The 24,822-nt window shown below is 40.4% G+C and overlaps 1 protein-coding gene across 2 annotated transcripts in view; it reads right to left on the bottom strand.

Moving 5' to 3' along the window:
* Window positions 1-7,819: 7,819 nt before the first annotated feature.
* Window positions 7,820-24,822, bottom strand: part of vrk1 (VRK serine/threonine kinase 1) — a 92,344-nt gene continuing 75,341 nt past the window's right edge. Inside the window, exons 13-14 of one of the 2 annotated variants that reach the window (XM_063043618.1) lie at window positions 8,925-9,018; window positions 7,820-8,684 (exon numbers count right to left, since the gene is read on the bottom strand). In XM_063043618.1, coding sequence (XP_062899688.1) covers window positions 8,575-8,684; window positions 8,925-9,018 — 204 coding nt within the window. In that variant the 3' untranslated portion in view covers window positions 7,820-8,574. The remainder of the gene's footprint in view (window positions 8,685-8,924; window positions 9,019-24,822) is intronic. The other variant, XM_063043625.1, reaches the window with a different exon arrangement.

The raw sequence follows: 24,822 nt of genomic DNA, 5'->3' as shown, positions 1-24,822 counted from the left end.
AGTGCTGGATCCCAAATGGCGGACTGTCTAGAATGCTTCCAAATGGCTTCTTGGAGCAGCTCGTGGTTGAGCCCACTTGGGGGATTGGGTGTTGTGTAGTGAACCAGAATTGTTTAGAGAGGTGAGCTAGCCAGTATTAAATAGGATACCAAAAGTTCTTCAGATACATAAAGTGTAAAAGGGAGGCAAGAGTGGATATCGGATTGCTTGAAAATAACGCTGGAGAAGTAATAATGGGGGATAAGGAAATGGTGGATGAACTGATTAAGCATTTTACATCAGTCATCACTGTGGAGGACACTAGCATTATGCCAGAAATTTGAGAGTGTCTGGGAGCAGAAGTGTGTGGAGGCACATGATAAAATAGGCTGTAGTCAGTATAGTTTCCTCAAGGGAAAATCTTGCCTGACAAATCTGCTAGTATTCTTTGAAGAAATAACAAGCAGGGTAGAGAAAGGAGAATCAACTGATGTTGTGTACTTGGATTTTCAGAAGGCCTTTGACAAGGAGCCACTCTTGAAGCTGCTTAACAGGTTAAGAGCTCATGGTATTACAGGAAAGATACTACTAACAGTGGTAGGAGGCAAAAAGTGGGAATAAAGGGAACATTTTCTGGTTGGCTGCCAGTGACTACTGGTGTTCCACTGGGGTCTGCGTTAGGACCGTTTCTTTTTATGTTACATGTCAATGACTTTGTTGAATGACTACAAGATGGCTTTTTTAGAGCAGCTTGTTGAGCCTAATAGGGGATCAGCTATACTGCATTGGGTGTTATGTAATGAACTGGAGGTGATTAGAGAGCTTAAGGTAAAAGAACCGATAGAAGGCAGTGATCACAATATGATTGAGTTCAACTTGAAATTTGATAGGGAGAAGGTAAAGTCTGACGTAGCTGTATTTCAACAGAGCAAAGGAAATTACAGTGGTATGAGAGAGGAGCTAGCCAAAATAAATTGAAAGGAGATGCTGGCAGGGATGACAGCAGAGCAGCAATGGTATGAGTTTCTGGTTAAAATGAGGAAGATGCAGATAGATGCATTCCAAAAACAAAGGCAAAAATGACAAAATAGTACCACCGTGGCTGACAAGGGAAGTCAAAGCTAATGTAAAAGCAAAAGAGAGGGCATACAACAAAACAAAATCAGCGAAATAGTAGAGTTGGAAAGCTTTTAAAAACCTACAGAGAGCAACTAGAAGAATCATTAGGAGGCAAAAGGTGAAATTTGAAAGCAAGCCATATCAAAGTGGATAGTAAAAGCTTTTTCAAGTACGTATAAAGCAAAAGAGAGCTCAGAGTGGATATAGGAACAGTAGAAAATGAAGCCAGAGAAATAATAATGCAGGCCAAGCAGATGGCAGATGAACTAAATTAGTATTTTGCATCAGTCTTCACTGTGTAAAACACCAGCAGTGTGCCAGGTGTTGCAGTGTGTGAGGGAAGAGAAGTGAGTGCAGTTACTATTACAAGGGAGGTTGTGCACAAAAAACTGAAAGACCTAAGGGAATATAAGTCACCCGGACCAGACAAACTGCACCCTAGAGTACTGAAAGAAGTAACGGTTGAGATTGTGGAGACATTAGTAATGACCTTTCAAAAATTATCGGACTCTGGCATGGTGCCGGATGACTGGAAAATTGCAAATGTCACTCCACTCTTTAAGAAAGGAGGAAGGCAGCAGAAAGGAAATTATGGACCAGTTGGCCTAACCACAGTGGCTGGGAAGATGTTGGAGTCAATTGTTAAGGATGAGATTATGGAGTACTGACAAGCCTGCTGGAATTCTTTAAGGAGATTACAAGTAGGATAGATAAAGGTGATGCAGTGGGGTTTGTTGTATTTTTGGACTTTCAGAAGGCCTTTGACAAGGTGCCACACGAGGTTGCTTACCACATTAAGAGCCCATGGTATTACTGGCATGGTTGGAGGATTGGCTGATTGGTAAGAGGCAGCGAGTGAGAAAAAAGGATCCTTTTCTGTTTGGCTGCCACTGACTCGTGATGCTTCGCAGGGTTCGGTGTTGGGACCACTTCTTTTTATGCTGTATATAAATGATTTAGATGACGGAATAGATGTTTTTTTTGCCAAGTTCGCAGATGATACAAAGATTTGTGGAGGGGCAGGTAGTGTTGAAGAAAGAGGAAGGCTGCAAAAGAATTTAGACAGATTGGGAGAATGGGCAAGAAAGTGGCAAATTAAATACAATGTTGGAAAGTGCATAGTCATGCTCGTTGGTACTAGAAATAAATGTGCACACTATTTTATAAACGGGAAGAAAATCCAAAAATCTGAGATGCAAAGGGACTTGGGATTTCTTGTGCAGAACACCCTAGAGGTTAATTTGCAGCTTGAGTCGGTGGTGAGGAAGGCAAATGAAATGTTAACATTCACTTCAAGAGGACTAGAATACAAGAGCAGGGATCTGACGTGGAGCTTTATAAGGCACTGGTGAGGCGGCACCTTGAGTATCATGAAAGTTTTGAGCTCATCTAAGAAAAGATGTGCTGGCATTGGAAAGGGCTCAGAGATGGTTCACAGAGATGTTTCTGGGAATGAAAGGGTTATCATACAAAGAACATTTAGAACATAGAACATAGAACATAGAATAGTACAGCACAGTACAGGCCCTTCGGCCCACAATGTTGTGCCGACCCTCAAACCGTCCCTCCCATGTAAGCCCCCACCTTAGATTCCTCCATATACCTGTCTAGTAGTCTCTTAAACTTCACTAGTGTATTTGCCTCCACCACTGACTCAGGCAGCGCATTCCACGCACCAGCCACTCTCTGAGTAAAAAACCTTCCTCTAATATCCCCCTTGAACTTCCCACCCCTTACCTTAAAGCCATGTCCTCTTGTATTGAGCAGTGGTGCCCTGGGGAGGAGGCGCTGGCTATCCACTCTATCTATTCCTCTTATTATCTTGTACACCTCTATCATGTCTCCTCTCATCCTCCTTCTCTCCAAAGAGTAAAGCCCTAGCTCCCTTAATCTCTGATCATAATGCATATTCTCTAAACCAGGCAGCATCCTGGTAAATCTCCTCTGTACCTTTTCCAATGCTTCCACATCCTTCCTATAGTGAGGTGACCAGAACTGGACACAATACTCCAAGTGTGGCCTAACCAGAGTTTTATAGAGCTGTGTCATTACATCGTGACTCTTAATCTCTTTGATGGCTCTGGGGCTGTACTCACTGCAATTTAGAAGGATGAAGGGGGATCTCATTGCAAATTTTCAAATGTTGAATGGCCTAGACAAAGTAGATAGGAAAGGATGTTTCCCGTGGTGGAGGAGTCTAGGAGAAGAGGGCACAGCCTCTGGATAGAGGGCCTCCCTTTAAAACAGATGCGGAGAAATTTCTTTAGCCAGAGGGTGGTGAATTTGTGGAATTGGTTACCACAGGTGGCTGTGGTGGCCAGGTCATAGGGTGTATTTAAGGCACTTGATTGGACATGGCATCAAAAGTTACGGGGAGAAGGCCTGGGAGTGGTGCTGAGGAGAGGGAAAAAGGATCAGCCATGATTGAATGGCATAGCAGACTTGATGGGCCAAATGGGCTAATTCTGCTCCTATGTTATAGACTTATTACCGGAAGTTCTAGAAATCAATGTTCATGCCATCAAGTTGTGGGCAACCCATATGGAATACAAGGTGTTGCTCCGCCAACCTGAGTGCAGCCTCATTGCGACAGTAGAGGCCGCCATGGACTGACATGTTGGAATGGGAATGGGAAGTGGAATTAAAGTGGGTGGCCACTGGGAGATCCCGCGTTTTCTGGCAGACGGAGCATAAGTGCTTGGCAAAGCGATTTCCCAATCTACCTCAGGTCTCACCGGTATACCCGAGGCCACACCAGGAGCACTGGATACAGCAGATGACCCCATCAGACTCACAGGTGAAGTGTTGCCTCACTTGGAAGGACTGTTTGGGGCCCTGAATGACAGCGAGGGAGAAGGTGTAGGGTTAGGCGTAGAACTTGTTCCACTTGCAAGGGTAATTGCCAGGAGGGAGATCAGTGGAGAGGGAAGAATGGACAAGGGAGTCGCATGAGGAACGATCCGTGGGGAAAGCAGAAGGTTGGGGGGAGGGAAAGATGTGCTTGGTGGTGGGATCCCGTTGGAGATGGTGGAAGTTTCAGAGAATTATGTACCAGACATGGAGGCTGGTATGGTGGAAGGTGAGGACAAGAGGAACCCTATCCTTGGTGGGGTGGCAGGAGGATGGGGTGAGGGGAGATGTGCGCGAAATGGAAAAGATGCAGTTGAGAGCAGCATTGCTGATGGATGAAGAGAAGCCTCTTTCTTTGAAAAAGGAGGACATCTTATTTCTAGAATGAAAAGCCTCATCCCGACAGCAGATGCAGCAGAGACGAAGGAATTGAGAGAAGGGGATGGCATTTTTGCAAGTAACAGGATTGGAAGAGGAATAGTCCAGGTAGCTGCGAGATTCAGTGGGTTTATAATAAACATCAGAAGATAAGCTGTCGCCAGAGATAGAGACAGTGAGATCGGGGCGGGGGGGGGGGTGGGTGTTGGAAATGAACCAGGTAAATTTTAGGGCGGGGTGAAAGGTGGAGACAAAGTTGATGAAGTCAACAAGCTTCTCATGGGTGCAGGAAGCAGCACCAATGCAGTCATCGATGTAGCGTAGGAAAAGTTGGGGAGTGATACCAGTGTAGGCTTGGAACATAGACTGTTCCATGTAGTCAACGAACAGGCAGGAACAGCTGCGAGTGCCCATGGCTATGTCTTTTGTTTGAAGCAAGTGGGAGGAGCTGATAGACAAATTATTGTGAGTGAGGACAAGTTCTGCCAGATGGAGAATGGTGGTGGAGGGAAACTGGCTGGGTCAGGTCCAGAAAGAAACAAAGCTTTGAGGCCTTCCTAGTGGGGGATGGAGGTGTATCGGGACTGTGTATCCATGGTGAAAATAAGATGAATGGGGCCGGGGAACTTGAAATCATTGAAAAGATTAAAAGCATGTGAAGTGTCGTGGATGTAGGTAAGAAGGGACTGAAGCAGGGGGTATAAAACTGAGTCAAGTTCATTAGGGCAGGAACTAGTCTACCTGGATAGGCAGGTTTGTGGATCTTGGGTAGGAGGTAGAAATGGGAGGTGTGGGGTGAGGCAACATTGAGTTTGGTGGCAGTGGATGTGAGATCCCCAGAGTTAATTAAGTCAGTGATGGTTTGGAAGACAATGGCCTGGTGCTCCTTAGTGGGGTCCTGTTTGAGGGTTAAGTAAGTGGACATGTCTGACAGTTGTTGCCAGGCCTCAGCAAGATAGAGGTCAGTCTGCCAGACTATTATAGCATCCCCCAACATCCCCCCCCCCTTATCTGTGGGTTTGATGGTGAGGTTAGGATTAGTGCAGAAAGAGTGGAGAGCAGTATGTTTGTAAGGAGTGAGGGTGGAATTGGAGAGAGGAGAGGTGAAGTTGGGACTGTTGATGTCCCATCGGCAGTTAGTAATGAAAACATCCAGAGCAGGCAGAAGACCTGAGCAGTAACATTGAAACTTTATAAAGCACTGGTAAGGCCTCACTTGGAGTATTGTGAGCAGTTTTGGGCTCCTTATCTAAGAAAGGATGTGCTGACATTGCAGAGAGTTCAAAAGAGGTTCATGAAAACGATTCTGGGATTGAAAGCCTTGTCATTTGAAGAGTGTTTGATACTAACTGAGATTCAGAACTATGAGTGATCTCATTGAAACCTATCAAATGTTGAAGAGCCTCGACCGAATGGGTATGGAGAGATGCTTCCTTTGGTGGGAGGGTATAAGACCAGAGGACATAGCCTTAGAATAGAGGGGCATCCTTTTAGAACAGAGATGAGGAGGAATTTCTTTAGCCAGGTAGTGGTGAATCTGTGGAATTCATTGCCACAGGTGGCTATGGAGGCAAAGTCATTGAATATATTTAAGGCAGAGGTTGATAGATTCATGATCAGTCAGGGCATGAAGAGCTACAGAGAGAAAGGAGGAGATTGGGGCTGAGAGGGAATATACTTTATACTTTATTGTTGCCAAACAATTGTTACTAGAACGTACAATCATCAGTGATAATTGATTCTGCACTTCACGCTCCCTGGAGTACAAATCAATAGTAAATATTAAAAAATTTAATTATAAATCATAAATAGAAAATAGGAAAGGGAAAGTAAGGTAGTGCAAAAAAAAATCGAGAGGCAGGTCCAGATATTTGGAGGGTACGGCCCAGATCCGGGTCAGGATTTGTTCAGCAGTCTTATCACAGTTGGAAAGAAGCTGTTCCCAAATCTGGCCGTACGAGTCTTCAAGCTCCTGAGCCTTCTCCCAGAGGGAAGAGGGACGAAAAGTGTGTTGGTTGGGTGGGTCATGTCCTTGATTATCCTGGCAGCACTGCTCCAACAGCGTGCTGTGTGAAGTGAGTCCAAGGACAGAAGATTGGTTTGTGTGAAGTGCTGGGCTGTGTTCATGATCTTCTGCAGCTTCTTCTGGTCTTGGACAGGACAACTTCCATACAAGTTTGTGGTGCACTCTAGAAGAATGATTTTTATGGTGCATCTATAAAAATTAGTGAGGGTTTTAGGGGACAGGCCAAATTTCTTTAGTTTTCTCAGGAAGTAAAGGCGCTGGTGGGCCTTCTTGGCAGTGTACTCTGCTTGGCTGGACCAAGTCAGGTCATTTGTGATATTGACCCCGAGGAACTTAAAGCTTTTGACCTGTTCTACTTGCGCACCACTGATTTAAATGGGGTCGTACGGTCTGCTTCAAAAAAAGCAGTGATTCTAAAACAAAGTATATAGATCTGCAATTTGTTGTCAATCTTTAAAGTAGTTATGAACCAAAATAGCCTATTACAGTGACAGAAAGTTATAAAGCACCTTTCATTCTTTGCAGATGTGAGAATGGACGAATATGGATCAGCCATGATGAAATGACAGAGCAGACTCTATAAGCAAAATGGCCTAATGCTGCTTCTGTAATCTTATGGTCTAAACTGTATTCTTATTCCATCTTCAATCTCAGGCAGTGCCCAGAATTTCCTCTCATACCAGTTGAAGATTTACTCCATATCCTTAGCTCCATTTGGAAATACCTCAATTTATACTTTTGCCTCTAAATAATACTTTCCAATTAGAGGCATTACAGGTAATAATACATTCCTCAGGGTTAGTATGGCCATAAAGTGAAACAGAAGAAAAAAAATTGTGAGCCATTGTGACCAGTGAATCTCTAGATATGTAACAGTGGTGCTCTAAAGATTTTAGTGATTTTAAAAATAAACTTGTAAGCTGCTAATAGCACTATCAATATTGTTTGAGAAGAACACTTTTAATACCTGGGTTTAACTCTCCATCTGCAAAGAATGAAAGATATTTTCTAACTTTCTGTCACTGTAATAGGCTATTTTGGTTCATAACTACTTTAAAGACTGACAACAAATTGCAGATCTATATACTTTGTTTCAGAATTACTATTTTTTTCTGAAGTTATGCAGAATATACAACTCAACAAGTTACAAATACATTCTCAGTTGATGCCAAGGCTGCAGCTAAGGGTTTAGGAGCCTACTTCTGCCTGAAGACACACACTCATTGTTTTAGGAACAGCTTCTTCCCCTCCGCCATCAAGTTTCTAAAAGGACAATGGACATAGCCTTCATGATTTTTTTTCATGTTTGCTCTTTTTTCACTACTTATTTAATTAAAAAAATATATATTCCTTATTGTTTAGTTTATTTTATTATGTATTGGATTGTACTGCGGCTGCAAAACAACAAATTTCACGACATATGCCAGTGATATTAAATCTCATTCTGATTCAGATGCCCAGAAATAAGATTTTGGAATACCGAGGTGCACACAAACACACAAATACATAAAGTATACAATATAGTCTGACATAGAGAACACTTTCATGGAAAATTCTTTATTTTGCTGAGAACATTTAACAAGCTCATTTTGCAAAAAGCTTTAAAATTATGCTATCCTTTCAAGTGATCAGAAAAAAGTATAGAAATTTATGTCATTCAAGTAAGACAACTGAAACATGTCAGGGTTTACAATATTATAGTACATTTAAAATTAATAAGCACAATGTTAGCTCCAGGTAAAAACCATAATAAGGGAACATATATTCTTCTGGATATACAACCAGGTACTTATGCCATTGTTAACAAATGTCCTGACAAATCATGAGCACGATCGCCTACTCCACAGTATAAAACACTAAATCCTGCATTATTTGCAAATTTAACAAGACTTCTTTTCTCTTTTCCCTCAAAAGAGGGTATAATTTTTCTCATTGCTTCCTACCATTTTACATGTTGTAATTTCATGATACTGCACAGCTCTTTGACTGAAGTAGCAGAAAAATGACAAAGTCTGCATTGTGTAAAAAGCAAAGTTTCAGTATTTAACTTTTTAAATTTTCACAACAAAAATGTACAACATACAAAATCTAGTAAAAAATGAAAGAGATCCTGCATGTTTTTTTAAACAATGAGAACTATATTCAGAATAACTTCTTTCAAAATTGTCAGACTTGAACTAAATGCAAAGAATAAGGAAGTTTCTTTTTCTGCATGTAACCATTTATTTAGATGTTTTTTTTCTGCTAGGACTTGTCATGGCAAGCGGTGATGTCTGAGTACCTATTTCAACTGTCACTACCTTCTTCGAATTCTTTCTTGTTGGCTTCTTGACTGTAAATAAATAGATATTACACATTAATCAGCAAATACACTTCATGATGAATCCTGCTTCATTATAAAGAGCAACAGTTTGGTAAAATGTAGCTATATCTTATCTGTAGGAAACATCAACCACTGCCAACACAGCTGCAAACTAAGCACCAGGTCAACAGAGATGTCTTAGCTGATAGTTCAACATAAGCACTACACGCTACAGTTCCTCATGTGATGGGTGATATGGAAAGCTCTTACCCTTTGGTGTTTTTTTTACTCTCTTTCCACTCTTTAACTCTGAGTCTGAATTGTTGCCCTCAGGATCATCATTTGGCTTAGAAATATGACGTTTCTTTAAACAAAAAGTGAAAAATATTCAATTACTTTTGAGAATATTTTGGTGATCATTTTAAAATCAACTACTCGAGATTTAAATGAACAGTCCAAACAGCTTTCAGGAATAGGTAACACACAATCCAGGATTTTATAAATAGTAAGCACTTTACATATTTGAGCGGTGCATTGTGCACCTATAGAGCAGGTTTTGATACTAGTACAAGTTCAAAGTTCCAAGAAAATTTGTTATCAAAGTACATACTGTATGTCACCATGTAGTAGCCTGAAATTCATTTTCTTGTGGACATTCATAGTAAATATAAAGAAACACAATAGAATGAGGAGCACAAATTCGTTGAAAATTCCAAAGCAGAAAATTGCCCACAACTCACTCAACAAGCTATAAAGGTGCTTGCTACAGCAAATACCCAAAAACTTTTATGTAATAAAGTGCTGCAATTATTAAAATTATTAATTATTACTTATTCTAGCACTACACTAAGAAATATATAGTGGATGCCAGCATTTAATATAAATTAATATATTTGTAGGTTTTTGGAATATTTTTGAAGAAATATAAATTAAAACAAAATGGAGGTGACAACGATCTGGTTGGAAAATGTACTTTCACTGGTCTTTTCATTCTCATCTACTTGGATGTCATGAGCTCAATTTCAACACCTAAATGGGAACACATTAACCAACCACATGCCCACTCAAAAGCAGAAGGCTTGGCCAATCTTCATTGGCTAGGCTTCATTAACATGCCACATGCTGACTTTCCAACCAAAAAGCTGACAAGGACAGGAAGAGCAACGATATTAAAAAAAAAACTGTCAGTAGGAAGCTGTCACCAGGCACTCATGGGATCCATGCCAAGCCTGTGCCTCAGGAGTACAGAGGAAGGCAAGGCCCAATATTTTTTCTGGGACTTTCCTGAACCACCTGCCTTAAATGGATTTTCATTTAGCATATATTATTTAATCTTGCATTTTAAATACCAAACTGAATGCAAAACAAAAATTAATGCCTTTAATCAATTGAGACAAAAGTGGAAATGAAGGCTTTTAAAATTACATTTTGATGAGTTTTCAGATGAAAGGTCATTGAGAGCCAACTCTACCACTCTTCATGTGTTGATCTGCTGAGTGTTTCAAGCATTTTCTGTTCTAAAAATACTTAAAATCCATGTTTTAAACAAAAGGACCAAAAAGCTTGCTTATGGATTAGACACTATAAAAACAAAATCCTTATACGTCAGAGCATAGCATTTTCCGGGAATTTGCAGAAAGATTAGTTTGTAAATATCAGTGTTCTGTGGATCAAACTAATTATCTTTTATTCCAGTGGAGAAGATTAATTAAAAGTGCAGGTGGACATTGTGGTAAGGCAAGGGTTAAAGATAACATCCATGCAAGAACAACCAAAGGCAGTTGTAGTCAACTCAGACCTTTGAAGTGAGATCACCAAAGCCACCCTTGCTAACTGCAGACAAGATGGGGGGAGAATGACTGCGGCAGTGTGAAATCAAGCTAGGTGAGTTTACACCCAGAACAAAACCTCCTATGAGAGGGGAAGACCATAATAAAACTCCTACTTCATAGAAACAAGATTTGATTGCCATCAGCTGCATTGTGGTTTTCTATTAAAACCACGTCAAGTGAAAGGAAATGTTTGCCTGCAGTAATAGTTCTGCTTTACACCAGTAAAAAAGCTTTCTGATAAGAGTGAAAAAAAACAATAAAATTAATAGTCTTTTAGAAAGTGTACAGAAATCTGTGGAACTGAAATGCAGAAACAGCAGGAATGAACTGAGTATTCATGATCAAAAATCGAGTAATATTAACTAAGCTGTTCTTATTGAAAAAACAAAAAAAAATTGAAAATCTGAAATAAAATCAAAAAGTGCCGGAAAGACTCCGCAGTCAGGTACCACCTGTGAAAAGAGAAACAAAGTTAGTGTTTCAGTCAATGACCCTTTGTCAGATCTAAGAGAGAGAACAAATTGGTTTTAACAGCGGCATAGCGTTTAGTGTGATGTTATTACAGTTGGAATGTGTTCCCCCATGACACGCGTGGGTTTCCTCCCACAGTCCAAAGACATACCAGTTAGTAGGTTGATTGCTCATTGTAAATTGTCCTGTGATTAGGCTAGTGTTGATTAGGTGGGATGCTGGGCAGTGAGCTTTGTTGAGCCAGGAGGGCTTGTTCTGTGCTGTATTTTAAATAAATTAAATACAGGATGGTATGGTAGAGATGGACAGGACAAACTTAGTGAGGCCAGACTTGGTGTAAGGACAAATTTCAAATGAGGTCGCCCAGCTGATCCTTTAATGGGTACAGTGAGAGTAAGAATCTGAATGAAACAGTTACAAAGAGAGCACGCAAAGGAAGTAATGTAGTTTTCAAAATGCAAACGTGTAGTCCATGCCTAACTGATCAGGCTGTGTCAATGAGAGACGAACTGAACCAATATTACATCTTCAGTCAGAACAAATATGCATTTATCTGAAATTGTAAAGTTTGATACTGAGTTTGAATACCTGCACTACAGACAGACAGAAGATTAGGTGCTGTTCCTCAAGCTCAGATCGGGTCTTGTTAGAGCAGTGCAAGAGACGGCAGACAGACAGGTCAGAGTGGAGGCTGTATGCAGATTTCAAGTGGCCAGTAACTTAAAGGTGAGAATAGACTGCACTTTAATTATCTATTCCAACCTGCACTTTGTTACCCTGTGGGATCATTAATGTCTTGAGATGGTGGGAAGGAAATGCAGTTCCAAGGGAAGATGGAAGTGGAAGTCGGTGGAGATGACAGAACAAACCAATGAGTCAAAGAAAATGGCCCCTTTTGAAATACTGAAAAGTGAAGGGTGTGGTATGCATCTGTTGGAAGGGTTTCCTTGAAGGCGATGGAAATGGATTGTCCACTTCACACTTCTTTCTCTTCCTTTTCCTCTCCAGCATTTGATTTTGTCACTACTTATTTAACTATTTAATGTACATATATACTTACTGTAATTCACAGTTTATTTATTGTCGTGTATTGCATTGTATCTCGTGCTCACATCGGGTCTTGTTGCAAGAGACCGCAGGCAGACAGCTGCCGGAAAGTTAACAAATTTCACACCATATGCTGGTGATATTAAATCTGATTCCGATTCTTAAGAGACTGTACCCTTCATACAAGTGAGAGACATGCTCTCTGCTTGTATATACATTTACAAGTGCTAAACATTAGAAGGAAAAGCAAAAGCCTACATTCAGCAAGCATTTTATCAAGTTGAGAATTACCTAAATAGAGCTTTTGACTAAAAACTGTCATTAGGTCCCAAAACAAAGTGACATGGGTGCAAACATCCCATATGAAACTTAATCTAAATACAAAGAGTGGTTTTCAGAAAAAGCACTTAAGAGTGCATGAATAATTAGAAATATTAGTGCCTCTGGCTATAACGATGCTCAGTTTTGGATGAGGAATTTAGTTGAGGCAGATTTTCTGCAAGGTCTCAAAGCACAATTCCCAAGAGTCCCCTGCAGTCTAAACCAATGACATTCCCTCAGAAACCACATGAAGGTTAATCAAAATTCAAAGTAAATTTATTAGCAAAGTCACCATATGCAACTCTGAGATTCGTTTTCTCGCAGGTACACTCAGAAAATCCAAGAGACATAGTAAAATCAAGGAAAGACCACATCCAACAGGATGGATAAACAACCAATGTGTAAAACACAACAAACTGTGCTAATAAAAAGGAAACAATAGTAATAAATATCATGAACATTAGATAAAGACTCTTTGAAACTGAGTCCAAGTTTGTGGGAACAGTGATGGAGCAAGCAACGTTGAGTGAAACTATCCCCACTGGTTTAGAGCTTTGAGTTGCTAATGCACTAATAAACTGGTCTAATGAAAGAGCATCAGCCAAAGCCTGAATCATTCTGAGCAGCTGAATAATTCCAAGAAAGACCATGCTCTCATTATAAACACAAGGGATTTTGCAGATGCTGGAAATCTTCAGCAGCACATACAGTATGGCTGGAGGAACTCAGCAAGTCAGACAGAATCAATGGAGGGGAATAAAGAGTTGATGTTTTGGGTCAAGTTCCTTCATCAGAACTGGAAAGGGGGCAGACACCAAAATATTAAGGTCGGTGGGGGGGGGGGAGAGAAGAACATCAATTTCTCTAACTTCTAGTAACTTTCCACACCCTCCTTCCTCTCTTTTTCCATTCCCCATTCTGGTTACCCTCTCATCCCTTCTCTTCTCCTCACCTGCCCATCACCCCTCTTTGGTTGCCTTCTTCCTTTCCTTTCTTCATGAATCACTCTCCTCGCCTACTAGGTTCCTTCTTCTTTAGCTCTTTACCTCTTTCACCTTTTCCTTCTCAGCTTCTTACTTCATTCCCCTTCCCACACACTCCCCTCACCTTGTTTCACCTATCACCTGTCAGCTTGTATTCCTCTCCCTCCCTCTACCTTCTTAATTGGCTGTAAAAAAATGCTTTGGGATATCCTGACATAAATAGTCATACAAATAAAATAAATAGATTTAGGATATTGCAGCCATAATGGGATAAATGTTTAATTTTATAGGCACATTCACATTCAAAATCATTCAGTCTTTCCTAACCAGAAGGCCTGGATGAACCATGAGATCTGCAATCTGCTGAGGACCAGATCAGTGCCAATCAGGTCTGGCGACCAAGTAGGATACAAGGGGTCCAGGTACGATCTCCAGAAAGTCATCTCACACACAAAGTAGCAATTCAGGACCAGACTTGAACCACTGACAGCTGTGGCAGGATTTGAATGCTATCACCCCTACAAAGTGAAACCAAACAACATAGGTAACAACAAAGCCTCACTCCCAGATGAGCTCATTGCCTTTTATGCTCACTTTGACTATCAAAACATGCAGCCACCTTCGTACACTCCCACAGCCTCCCGATGGCCCTGTGATTTCATCAGAGCTGTCTGAGCTGTCATCAGAGCATCCTTCAGAAGGATGAACCCATGGAAAGCATCCAGCCCAGATGGGTATCTGGCCGAGTACTAAAGACCTGTGCTGATCAATTGGTTGGAGTGTTCACCGATACCCTCAGCCTCTTGTTTCGGCAGTTTGAGCTACCGACCTGCTTCAAGCAGATTCAATTATACCAGTGCCCAAGAATAATGTGATAAAGTGCTTTGAGAGGTTGGTGATGAAATACATCAAATCCTGTTTCAGAAGCAACTTGGATCTACTCCAGTTTGCTTACTGTCACAACAGGTAAACAGTGAATGCCATTTCATTGGCTCTTCACTCAATCATGGAACATCTAGACAGCGAAGATACATGTATCAGGATGTTTTTCATTGATTATAGCTCGGCAGGCAATACTATCATATCCACAAAACTAATCAATAAGCTTTAAGTCCTGGGTCTCAATACCTCCTTGTGCAACTGGAAACTATTTCGTCACTTGCAGATCCTAGTCAGTTCAGATTGGCAACAACATCTCCTCCACAATCTCGCTCGGCATAAGGTTGTATGCTTATCACCCTGTTCTACTCGCTTTATACTTACAGTATGACTGTGAGGCTAAGCACAACTCCAATGTCATATTTAAGTTTACCAACAGCACCACTATTGTTGACCAAATCAAGGTTGGTGACAAATCAGCATATAGGAGGGAAATTGAAAATCTGGCTGAGTGGTACCACAGCAACAACAACCACCTCCCACTCAACGTCAGCAAGACCAGGCAGCAGGAGAGGAAACTAAAGGTCCATGAGCCAGCCCTCCAGAGGTGGAAAGGGTCAGCAATTTTAAATTGCAAGGTGTTATTATTTCAGAGGACCTGTCCTAGGTCCAGCAAGTAAGCGCATCATGAAGAAAGCATAGCAGCGTCTTTACTTTCTGAGAAGTTTGCAAAAATTCAGCATGGCATCTAAAACTTCTATAGATGTGTGGTGGACAGTATTACTGGTTACATCACAGCCTGATTTGCAGACACCAATGCCCTTGTACTTAAAAAGTAGTGAGTACAGCCCAGACCATCACATGACAAGCCCTCTCCACTACTGAGCACATTTACACAGAGCGCTGTCACAAGAAAGCAGCATCCATCATCAAGGATCCCCACCATCCAGGCCATGCTCTTTTCTCGCTGCTGAAATCAGGAAGGAAGTACAAAAGCCTCAGGACCCACACCACCAGGTTCAGGAACAGTTATTACCCCTCAACCACCAGGCTCTTGAACCAGAGAGGGCAACTTCACTCACTCCATCACTGAATTGCTCCCACTGAAATGGACTCACTTTCAAAGACTCTTCACCTCATGTTCTCAATATTTAATTTTTATCTTTCATTTTGTATTTGCACCGTGATCGTTGTCCCCCTGTTGGGTGTGGTCCTTCACTGATTCTATTGTTTCTTGTATTTACAGTAATCGGAAAGGGGAGAGTGCCTTATGATCGCTGGTGGAGAGGGAAAGGCTTACCTCTGTGCTTGCACAATGTCACCTAGGTTTTCTGCATTTGGATATGGACTTCAGACTATAGACTTTTTTTTTCTAGTCTTATAGTTTTTTTTTTAAAATATTCTGTGTTTTTTGCCCAATCTTGTTTTTTTTTGTGCAAGGAGAAAGAATTTGGGGGTTGATGATGGTGCTGCAGTTATTTTCTTTGGTTTTATTTGGTTTTGTTTCAGCTATTTGGTTTTGTGGCTATCTGGAGAAGAATTTCAGGGTTGTATACTTTGATAATAAATGAACTTTTAAACAGGAAGTTCACTATGAGATTCATCTGTAATTGTTGAACTATAGTTCATTCAAGGAATATCAGTACTAACTCGGTCACTGAACTTCATCCCTACTCAAATGAACTTTCATAATCACATGAACATACCATAGTGAAAGATAATGGATGGATTGGTCATGATCTTTCAAGAATTACTTGATTCTGGCATAGTCCCGGAGGACTGGAAAATTGCAAATGTCACTCCACTCTTTGAGGAGGAGGAAGACAAAAGAGGAAATTATAGGCCAGTTAGTCTAACCTCAGTGGTTGGGAAAGTGTTGGAGTCTATTATTAAGGACGAGATTTCAGAGTACTTGGAGACTAATGATAAAATAATTCAAAGTCAGCATGGTTTCTGTGAAGGGAAATCCTGCTTGACAAATCTATTAGAATTCTTTGAGGAAGTAACAAACCAGGTGGACTAAGAAGAGGCAGTGGATGTCATTTGCTTAGATTTTCAGAAGGTGCCTCACATGAGGCTGCTTAAGAAGATAAAATCCTGTGGTGTTACAGGAAAGAATTGGGATGCATAGAGGGCAATAAAGGGGGCCTTTTCTAGTTGGCTGTCAGTGACTTGTGGTATCCCTTGAGGGTCAGTATTGGGACTACTACTTTTCACATTGTTTGTCAACGATTTAGATAGCGGAATTGATAGCTTTGTGGCAAGGTTTGCGGGTGACACGAAGATAGGTGGAGGGCTAGGCAGGACTTAGACAAATTGGAAGAATGGGCAAAAAAAGTGGCAGATGGAATACAGTGTTGGGAAATGTATGATATTGCATCTTGGTAAAAGGAACAATAGTCCAGACTATTTTCTAAATGGGGAGATAATTCAAACATCAGAGGTGCAAAGGGACTTAGAAATTTTTGTGCATGACTCCAGGAAGGTTAATTCAAAGGTTGAGTCTCTGGTAAAGAAAGCAAATGCAATGATGGCATTTATTTCAAGGGGAAAGAATATAAAAACAAGGAGATAATGCTGAAGCTTTACAAGACACTGGTAAGGCTGCACTTGGAGTATTGTGAACAACTTTAGACTCCTTAGAAACTGTGTATTGTCATTGGAGAGAGTCCAGAGGAGGTCCAAAGAAACATAGAAAACCTACAGCACAATACAGGCCCTTCAGCCCACAAAGCTGTGCCGAACATGTCCTTACCTTAGAAATTACCAAGGGTTACCCATAGCCCTCTAATTTTCTGAGCTCCATGAACCTGTCAGGAATCTCTTAAAAGACCCTATCATATCCACTTCCACCACTGTCGCCGGCAGCCCATTCCATGCAGTCACCACTCTCTGAGTAAAAAAAACTTAACCCTGACATCTCCTCTGTACCTACTTCCAAGCACCTTAAAACTGTGCCCTCTCATGCTAGTCATTTTAGCCCTGGGAAAAAGCCTCTGACTATCCACATGATCAATGCCTTTCATCATCTTATATACCTCTATCAGGTCACCTCTCATCTTCTGCCGCTCCAAGGAAAAAAGACCGAGTTCACTCAACCTATTCTCGTAAGATATGCTCCCCAATCCAGGTAACATCCTTGTAAATCTCTTCTGCACCCTTCACGAGGATAATTCTGAGAATGAAGGGGTTAACATATGAGGAGTGCTTGGCAGCTTTGGGCCTGTACTCACTGGAATTTAGAAGATTGCATGGGGTTCTCATTGAAACCAACTGAATGTTGAAAGGACGAGATAAGGTTCTTGTGGACAGAACGTTTCTTCTGGTAGGCACTAGAGGGCACAGTCTCAAAATTGAGGGGCAACCTTTTAGAACAGAAGAAAAGAGTAATTTTCTTAGCCAAAGAGTGGTGAATCTGTGGATTGCTTTGTCACAGACTGCAGTGGAGGCCAAGTCTGTGGGTAAATCGGAAGCTGATAGATTTCTGATTAGTTGGGGCATCAAGGGATATGGTGAGAGGGCAGGCATATGGGGTTGAATGGGATCCGGGATAGCCATGATGAAATGTCAGAGCAAACTCAATGGGCTGAATGGACTAATTCTGCTATGTCATGTGGTCTTTTGGAATGGTTCTTTCGAATTCTAAGCATTACAGCAGCATAAAATCAGACAATTCATCTTAATATCCCAAACCTAAATTTTCTGAAACTAAGTTACTAATGCACAACTTAATGCTGAAGTGTTTACAGCTGATAGTTGGTTTCAGCATACCAACTCGTGTTTTCAGAGACAGATGTCCTATACCATTAACTGAGATCCAGAAAGTGGCAAGGAAAAGCATAAGGCGTGGGAAGTAAATTTGATCTCAAGTCATATTTAAGGCTACAGATTATGGACAATATGTAACTCCTGAATAATTAGTTAACTGCTCTGTTTAAGATAAAATTATGCTGAAGAGATCTTCATTATCTATAACTCTTATTCTTTTCAGCATATACAAAGATGCTTGGAAATTTAAATATGAGGTGATTAGTTTTCCACCTAGTCCACCTGACAATTTTATACCTATCAAAAGTAGCATGCCTTTTCAAATATCTCTTCCTAACCTCTCTGGAAATCTTTTCAGACTTCCTTCTTTCCAAAAGTGCTTTAAAGTGTAGGCAAAATGTGTGCAGTTAAAAGCACAAAAAAGATCATATGACCAGAGACTGAAGTCTTCATTCCTAAAAGCTGACACGCACAACTAGAATAGAAAATGTGAAAAATTTCAAAAATTAAATTCTTTTCCTACTCAAATCATTTAATGATCCTGTCCTCCTCAGTAATCTCTCCAGCTTTACATTGTCTGCCTAGAACACAGACCAGATCAGCACAGGAACAGGCTATTTAGCCCACAATGTTGTGCTGAACCAAATAAATTAGTAATCAAATGGCAAACTCAACTACACTAATCTGTTACGCCTACACAAAGTCCATGTTCCTCCATTTTCCTCAGATTCATAATCTTATAAACTACTGTCAGAATCTTCCCCTCAGCCTCTGTCACTCCTGAGAAAACAACCCAAAGTCTGGTCAGACTCTCATTATAGAACATGCCCTCTAATCCAGGCAGCACCCTGGTAAACCTTCTGCAAAGCCTTGACATCTTTTCTATAACTGAGTGACTAGAAGTGCATGTGATATTCTGGATGTAGATTTGCCTACTTCAAACTCTGGGTACGGGGATAACTACACCTTCAGGCACTGGAATTAGCCTTTGGGATTCTCTTCCCTTAAAATATCAAGTCAACCAAGCCACTGCTGTTGCCCTCCCCGCTTCTCAGTGGAATGCACCTCCGTGAAACACTTTATGTTAGTTCCTGCATTTAATGGTACTACATTTGGAATAATCCACCCTCGAGTATGTCATAAAATTGTGATTTAATCACCACTGTTGCAAAACTAACATAATGGATGTGTCTCGAAGATACAAAATATAATTTATATAATATCTAAATTTACACCACTTTTATAATTTACTTCAAGCCAGAATGTTCAACAATGCAGTTCAAGTAATCAGCAAATATTTAGTAACTGCCTATAAGAAAATAATTACTGCTCATTTTAAAAGATAAATGCCATAGGAACCATAATATGCAAAAGACACATTTAAAGCAATGTCAATGCTTGTAGACACAGCCCAGACTACAGAGTTTAATTTACAGACAAATTCTTATTACAAAATAATAAACATACGGATGTCAGGCACTAATATATGCACATTTGAAATCTCTCCACAAGTAAAATAGTCTCAGGCATCAGAATAATTGTACAATAGAAACAGACACAAGAACAAGTCCACTATTTTTAAAGAGCCTTCTATTTGCTGGAACAGCTTTGGACTGCAGCCTAGATAAGCAGACAATAGAGGGGATAAAATTGCGATTTAAACTGCAGTTAGTCAAATGCTATGGCAGATCTTTGTTTAGCTAATTGTTTTCCCATAGCCAAATGGCAAGCTTAGTCAAGAAATCAATGCAGAGAACACTGTTGGTATTGTTTGGCCCAAGAAAAGAGTACTGCTAATTCTCCTCGTTTGAACCAATTTTTGAGATTCCTTAATTCTCTTTCAAAACCTTGGATACTCTCCAGGGCATGGTGTATAGTATTTTATCATTTTATAATAACTCTGAACAAATTTTTAAATGGTTAGCAACAATTGGCTTACACTCTAATCACTGCATTTATTTTTTCACATGCTGCTTAATACCACATTTCATTTCTGAGGTAACATACTTCCCAAGTGCTCGAGGGAAAAATAGGTTTGTATGGCCATTAGTGAAATTTGGCATTTCCTTCCCCCTTTCCCCTTCCCCCTCCCCTTCCAAGGGCTTAAGGTGCAGCTTTGTACACAACCACCTTGGCCAATAGCTGCTAGATGTAATCAACAGGCCACAATGGCTCATCGCTGCAATGGCTTGTTTTACATTGAAAATGTAACAGCAGGTTGCTAAGAGTTTTCTTTTGGATACACAGTAATAAATCAACAGCTACAATTCTCAGCTACCAATGAGTACAGTGCATCTTTTCCCTTCATCTCTGCCTCATCATTACCATCTAAACCCTGCTGCGTTGAACAGATTGGTTTGATAATTACACACAATAACTGCAGTGGGCACGTAACCCTCAGCTGGCACAGGGCAGATCCTGAGCGGCAACTTCCATATGTAAACTACACTGATTAAGTGTATGAGGTACACCCTCCCCTGCCTGTCTGCAGCTCTGATTAGTAGCATTCAAGCGCTGACATTACCATATGTCAAAATCAGGAGATAGTACGTCAGTAAAGAGTTATAAAAATTTCAAAGCACTATTTAATCGAACGCTGTATTCTACTTTAGAACAATTACAGTCCTAATCCAGTCCTGAATTCAAAACTATAACCTCAAGAGGCAAACCTTTAATCATATTTCACACCACTTTGGAAATTCTCATTTTCACTTAATAGTGTTCTTCAGTTATCATGCTCTCTTCATTCTCCTTAAACCAGTGCTGCTGTTGCAAAGTGTCATCAGCTCTTTGCACCTCACCCACATGGTCATCTATCAGTTTGATCCACGATAGAGAGTGCTGACAGATTAGTTACAAGCAGATGAAATGTCAAAGTTACCAACTCCACCTCACTCAATGTACTTTTCAGCAGAATTCGTCAGAAAGCTTATGGGAAGAGAAACTTCAGTTGATCTTTTTTTTTGCACTGGCTGAGAGGCACCAAACTGATAAAATTATTTTGCACTTTGTCTCAAAATCCCAAACCACTTATGTAAGACTCAACAGTCAAGCATTGGAGCTTGAATGATTCTGCATTGCACAAAGCAAACCTTTCCTTTAATTGCTTCCACCAGGATTTCCACATCTTTCACTGAGAACCTCATGGCATGCTCCTCAGTGTTAGTATCTTCTCTGCATTGCACGATTATACTTCCTGCAGTACATGTTCAGTGATGTTCGAGAAGCCCTGTCAAAGGCGGCAATCTCGCTGTTTGGTTGCTGTTTGACATGAAACGGAAGTGCCGTGTCATTGCACTATTTGCCACATGTTTCGTGTTTCAAACATCAAGCTGTAATTTTCAAATTCCAGAAAATGAATATTGCAATGGAAAGGATAACTCCATAACTAGCTAGCATTAAAACAGCTGCTAACTTCCAGCCAGTTTAAAAAAATCAGTATACAGTATCTAGGCCTTTGTCTTCCATCATTTACTTTTCTTGAGCAAAAAATGTTGTATTTGACAGCTTACTAACTGCATAGTTGGTACTTCTTGCCCTGGCAATCAGCAGTTTGATATACATTCCAAAAAAATACTGTCAGTTTGTTTTAACAGGTAGTTCTCACGCCACTGCGGGTTCTCTCTCCACTGCATTGTTTTTGCAGTCCAGGCCGATACTTCAAAGCACCATTTCCACTATTGTGTATTGTTGGAACACAGAAGATAATTTGAATTCAAGATGTCACTAGTGTTAAAAGACAGCATATAATCCCATCTTTATAATTTTTCAACATCAACAGCATTGTCTGTCCGCCAACTGAAAAAAAAACTTTATCCAAACTTGTCAAATTGATTATTTCAATGACCTTTTGGTTAGCCTGCCATTTCTCCTGCTTTGCCCTATACTATCCTGCTTCAAATAGTCTCATCCAGCACCTTATTCATATCTACGTTGTCTCCTAATTCTTCATTGCCTGAAAATCTAACTCCTCCAAGAGGACCAAAACCTCATCATGGTTTGGAGGTTTGCATGCCTCAATGACCCAGAGATCTATACCAGCCTGGCAATGGGAGGGCAAACAGCGTAGGGTTGATGATCTCCACCGTGGCCAGCTCCTCTCCCGTTTGGGCCACGCCCCCTCCCCTCCCTTTTGCGGAGTCCACTGGGCCTCCACGTTCAGAGGTTCAGCTTATGGCCAACAACCCTGACTGGTAAAACAAAACTGTTACGGAATCAGCAAAGAAGAATCCTTTTACATCAGAGTGTGACACTATTCTTGAAACTACATCTGGGACTTGCATGACGGACAGACGTGAAAATCAAGAGGAAGCCACTGACATAACGAAGGAAGCCCTGAACACTAGAGATGGAAGACCTTCATTGCTGCTCTAAATGCCAACGGCATAATGGGCAGTTAGTAAGAATATCTAACTAGTTTCTAGGCTTAAATTCCTGCATGGCCTTACTGCAATCCCTATACTATTCATAAGTAGAGATGGTGCCAGTACCAAATTGATGATGTAATTTGGTTGGTTTAGGAACCATGACCCTATAAAAACTAAATGCAAGTTCCTGCCCAATGGGTGCATCAAAAGAACACCTGTACTCTTGACACATATGCTGACAGAACTGGTCTGGGCAGTGCTCCATATGTAATGGCCAGCTGCTTCATTCATACTGACACAAGCAGCATATCATACGCTTAAATGACAGCTTTTGTAATCCCTGTCCTCAGAACATCTTTATCAAATTATTTCAGTGGTTTCATTCTAAATGGAGAGCACATCTTTGCCCAGCAAACCATTTTCTTTGAGTCTTTGCTTAACCCATTTGGAAACAATCATGAATGTTTCCAACATTCGCTCTCACAGTAATGTGACGAAAAAATTAAAACTTACATAATGTGCTATGCTTCAATTTGTAGATTAGTTGCACAATCACTTCCAGGATATTAAAGTATCTCCTTCACATTGAAACATAAATACATTCAAAATTAAGCAGCAAATTTCCAGCTCTGCACATCAGCAAGATTATAATACTGTGAAAGAAAACACCACTTCGGCAACCTGCACTGCAACCAGTAGTTACTCAATAAGCAAATTGCTATTTCACGAGAAAGATTCTGAAAAGATAAGCAATCCTTATCCTTGATTTACTTGCTAGCCCATAAGTCTTTACCCATCTTCAAGAAGGAAACATACAGAGATCAGATAGAGAATTCTATTTCAAAACGTTTCCTGCAAAGGGTTAACAACTGGATAAAGGTCATAGAGAAGTACAGCATGGAAACAGGCCCTTTGTCCCATCTAGCCTGTGCTGAACCATTTAAACTGCCTACTCCCATCGGCCTGCACCAGCATCCCTGCCACCATTTCCCTTTCATCCCTGTACCTATCCAAACTTTTCTTAAATTTTGAAATAGAAATCACATCCACCACTTGCGCTGGCAGCTCGTTCCACACTCTCATGACCCTATGAGTGAAGAAGTTTCCCTCAAATCCTCAAATGTTTCCATTGGTGCTCTATCAGGTAATGTTATGTAATCTTTTATATTCATTCAATAGGCAGACAAAATTGGGCTAGTTATTTTTAATACTCATTAGAAAGTTTGCTGGTTCAAAGCATAGTTGACTTACGTTGACATTTTCCAATTTAGGAGAGTTCACCCACTAACCCACCCTTCTGCTGAAGAGCATCACTATAACATGAAGTCACTTCCACCATACTTTACAGTAGAGATAGTTTAACCTGACTGATCCTCAGTATTAGATTTATGCCACACGTTGTTGAGGCAGAAAAATTCTACTTTAGGCTCATCCGACCACAAGATCTTTTTCCACATTTCATAGTATCTTTATGGGCAAAGATGTGCTTTATTTTTTAAAGCAGGGCTTCTTGTTAAATATTCTTTTTGTGCAAGACCTTAGAGATTGTGGAGCCACTAACTTCATCTCCAGTTGCAGACAATGACTTTGTACAGCTCATTCAGAATGACTGTTGGCGTCAGCTTTTATAAGTGCCGTTCTTCTCTGACGACTAAGATTAGAATGGCAGCCTAAACCACAGTGTGGCTGTGGTTTCATACTTTTCACGATGGACTGCACCAAGCTCTAAAGGTATATTCAGTGTCTTTGACATGGTCTTGTACCCTTCCCCAGATGTGAGCTTCTCTACTATCATTTGCCTGACTTGTCTTGAATGCTCTTTTATTTTCATTTTGGTTTGGTCTGTTGAAAATCTACCATACTCTTGGACCTTACGGAGAGGTGGAAGGCATTCTTATGAATTAATTGAAAACAGGTGATCTGTCAATTTTCTACATCAACAAATTGATGGGTTGGTAAGGTCATACAGTAAATTGCACCTGAGGAAAGCTAGTGCAATAAACACTTCTTCAGCCTCAATTTTGTTTTATTTTTAGTAAATTGTTGACAGGTTCAGGAATTATTCTTTTGATTTGACATGATGCACAATGTTTTGTACATCAGCTCAAAAAAATTCTTCAATATATTTTAAATTTAGAAAATGAAACAGTAAAATCTGAAAATAGTTGTGGGTGCTGAATACCCTTTCAAGGCACTGTACAATCAATGTATATAAGGTATCTTATGTATTTCTATTTATCGCATTTTTGTTTAGTATTGTGTTCTTTATCTTATTGATTTATTTTAATGCTGCATTAGATCTGGAGTAACAATTATTTTATTCTGCTTACACGTGTGTATTGGAAATGACATTAAACAATCTTGAATAATTTGACTTTGTAAAATGAAGATTTAGACAATATACGAAGATGTTTCCTTACAGAAGTCGCAGCAAGTTTTTAAATGATCTGGAACTCACCAATGATAAATGGTGGATACAGTCAATTCAGGCTTGTCAAAA

Source organism: Mobula hypostoma, chromosome 1, assembly GCF_963921235.1.
Source record: "Mobula hypostoma chromosome 1, sMobHyp1.1, whole genome shotgun sequence".
Lineage (NCBI taxonomy): Eukaryota > Metazoa > Chordata > Chondrichthyes > Myliobatiformes > Myliobatidae > Mobula > Mobula hypostoma.
Note: the sequence above shows the minus strand (reverse complement) of the source record. Positions and strands in the feature narration are given on the sequence as shown.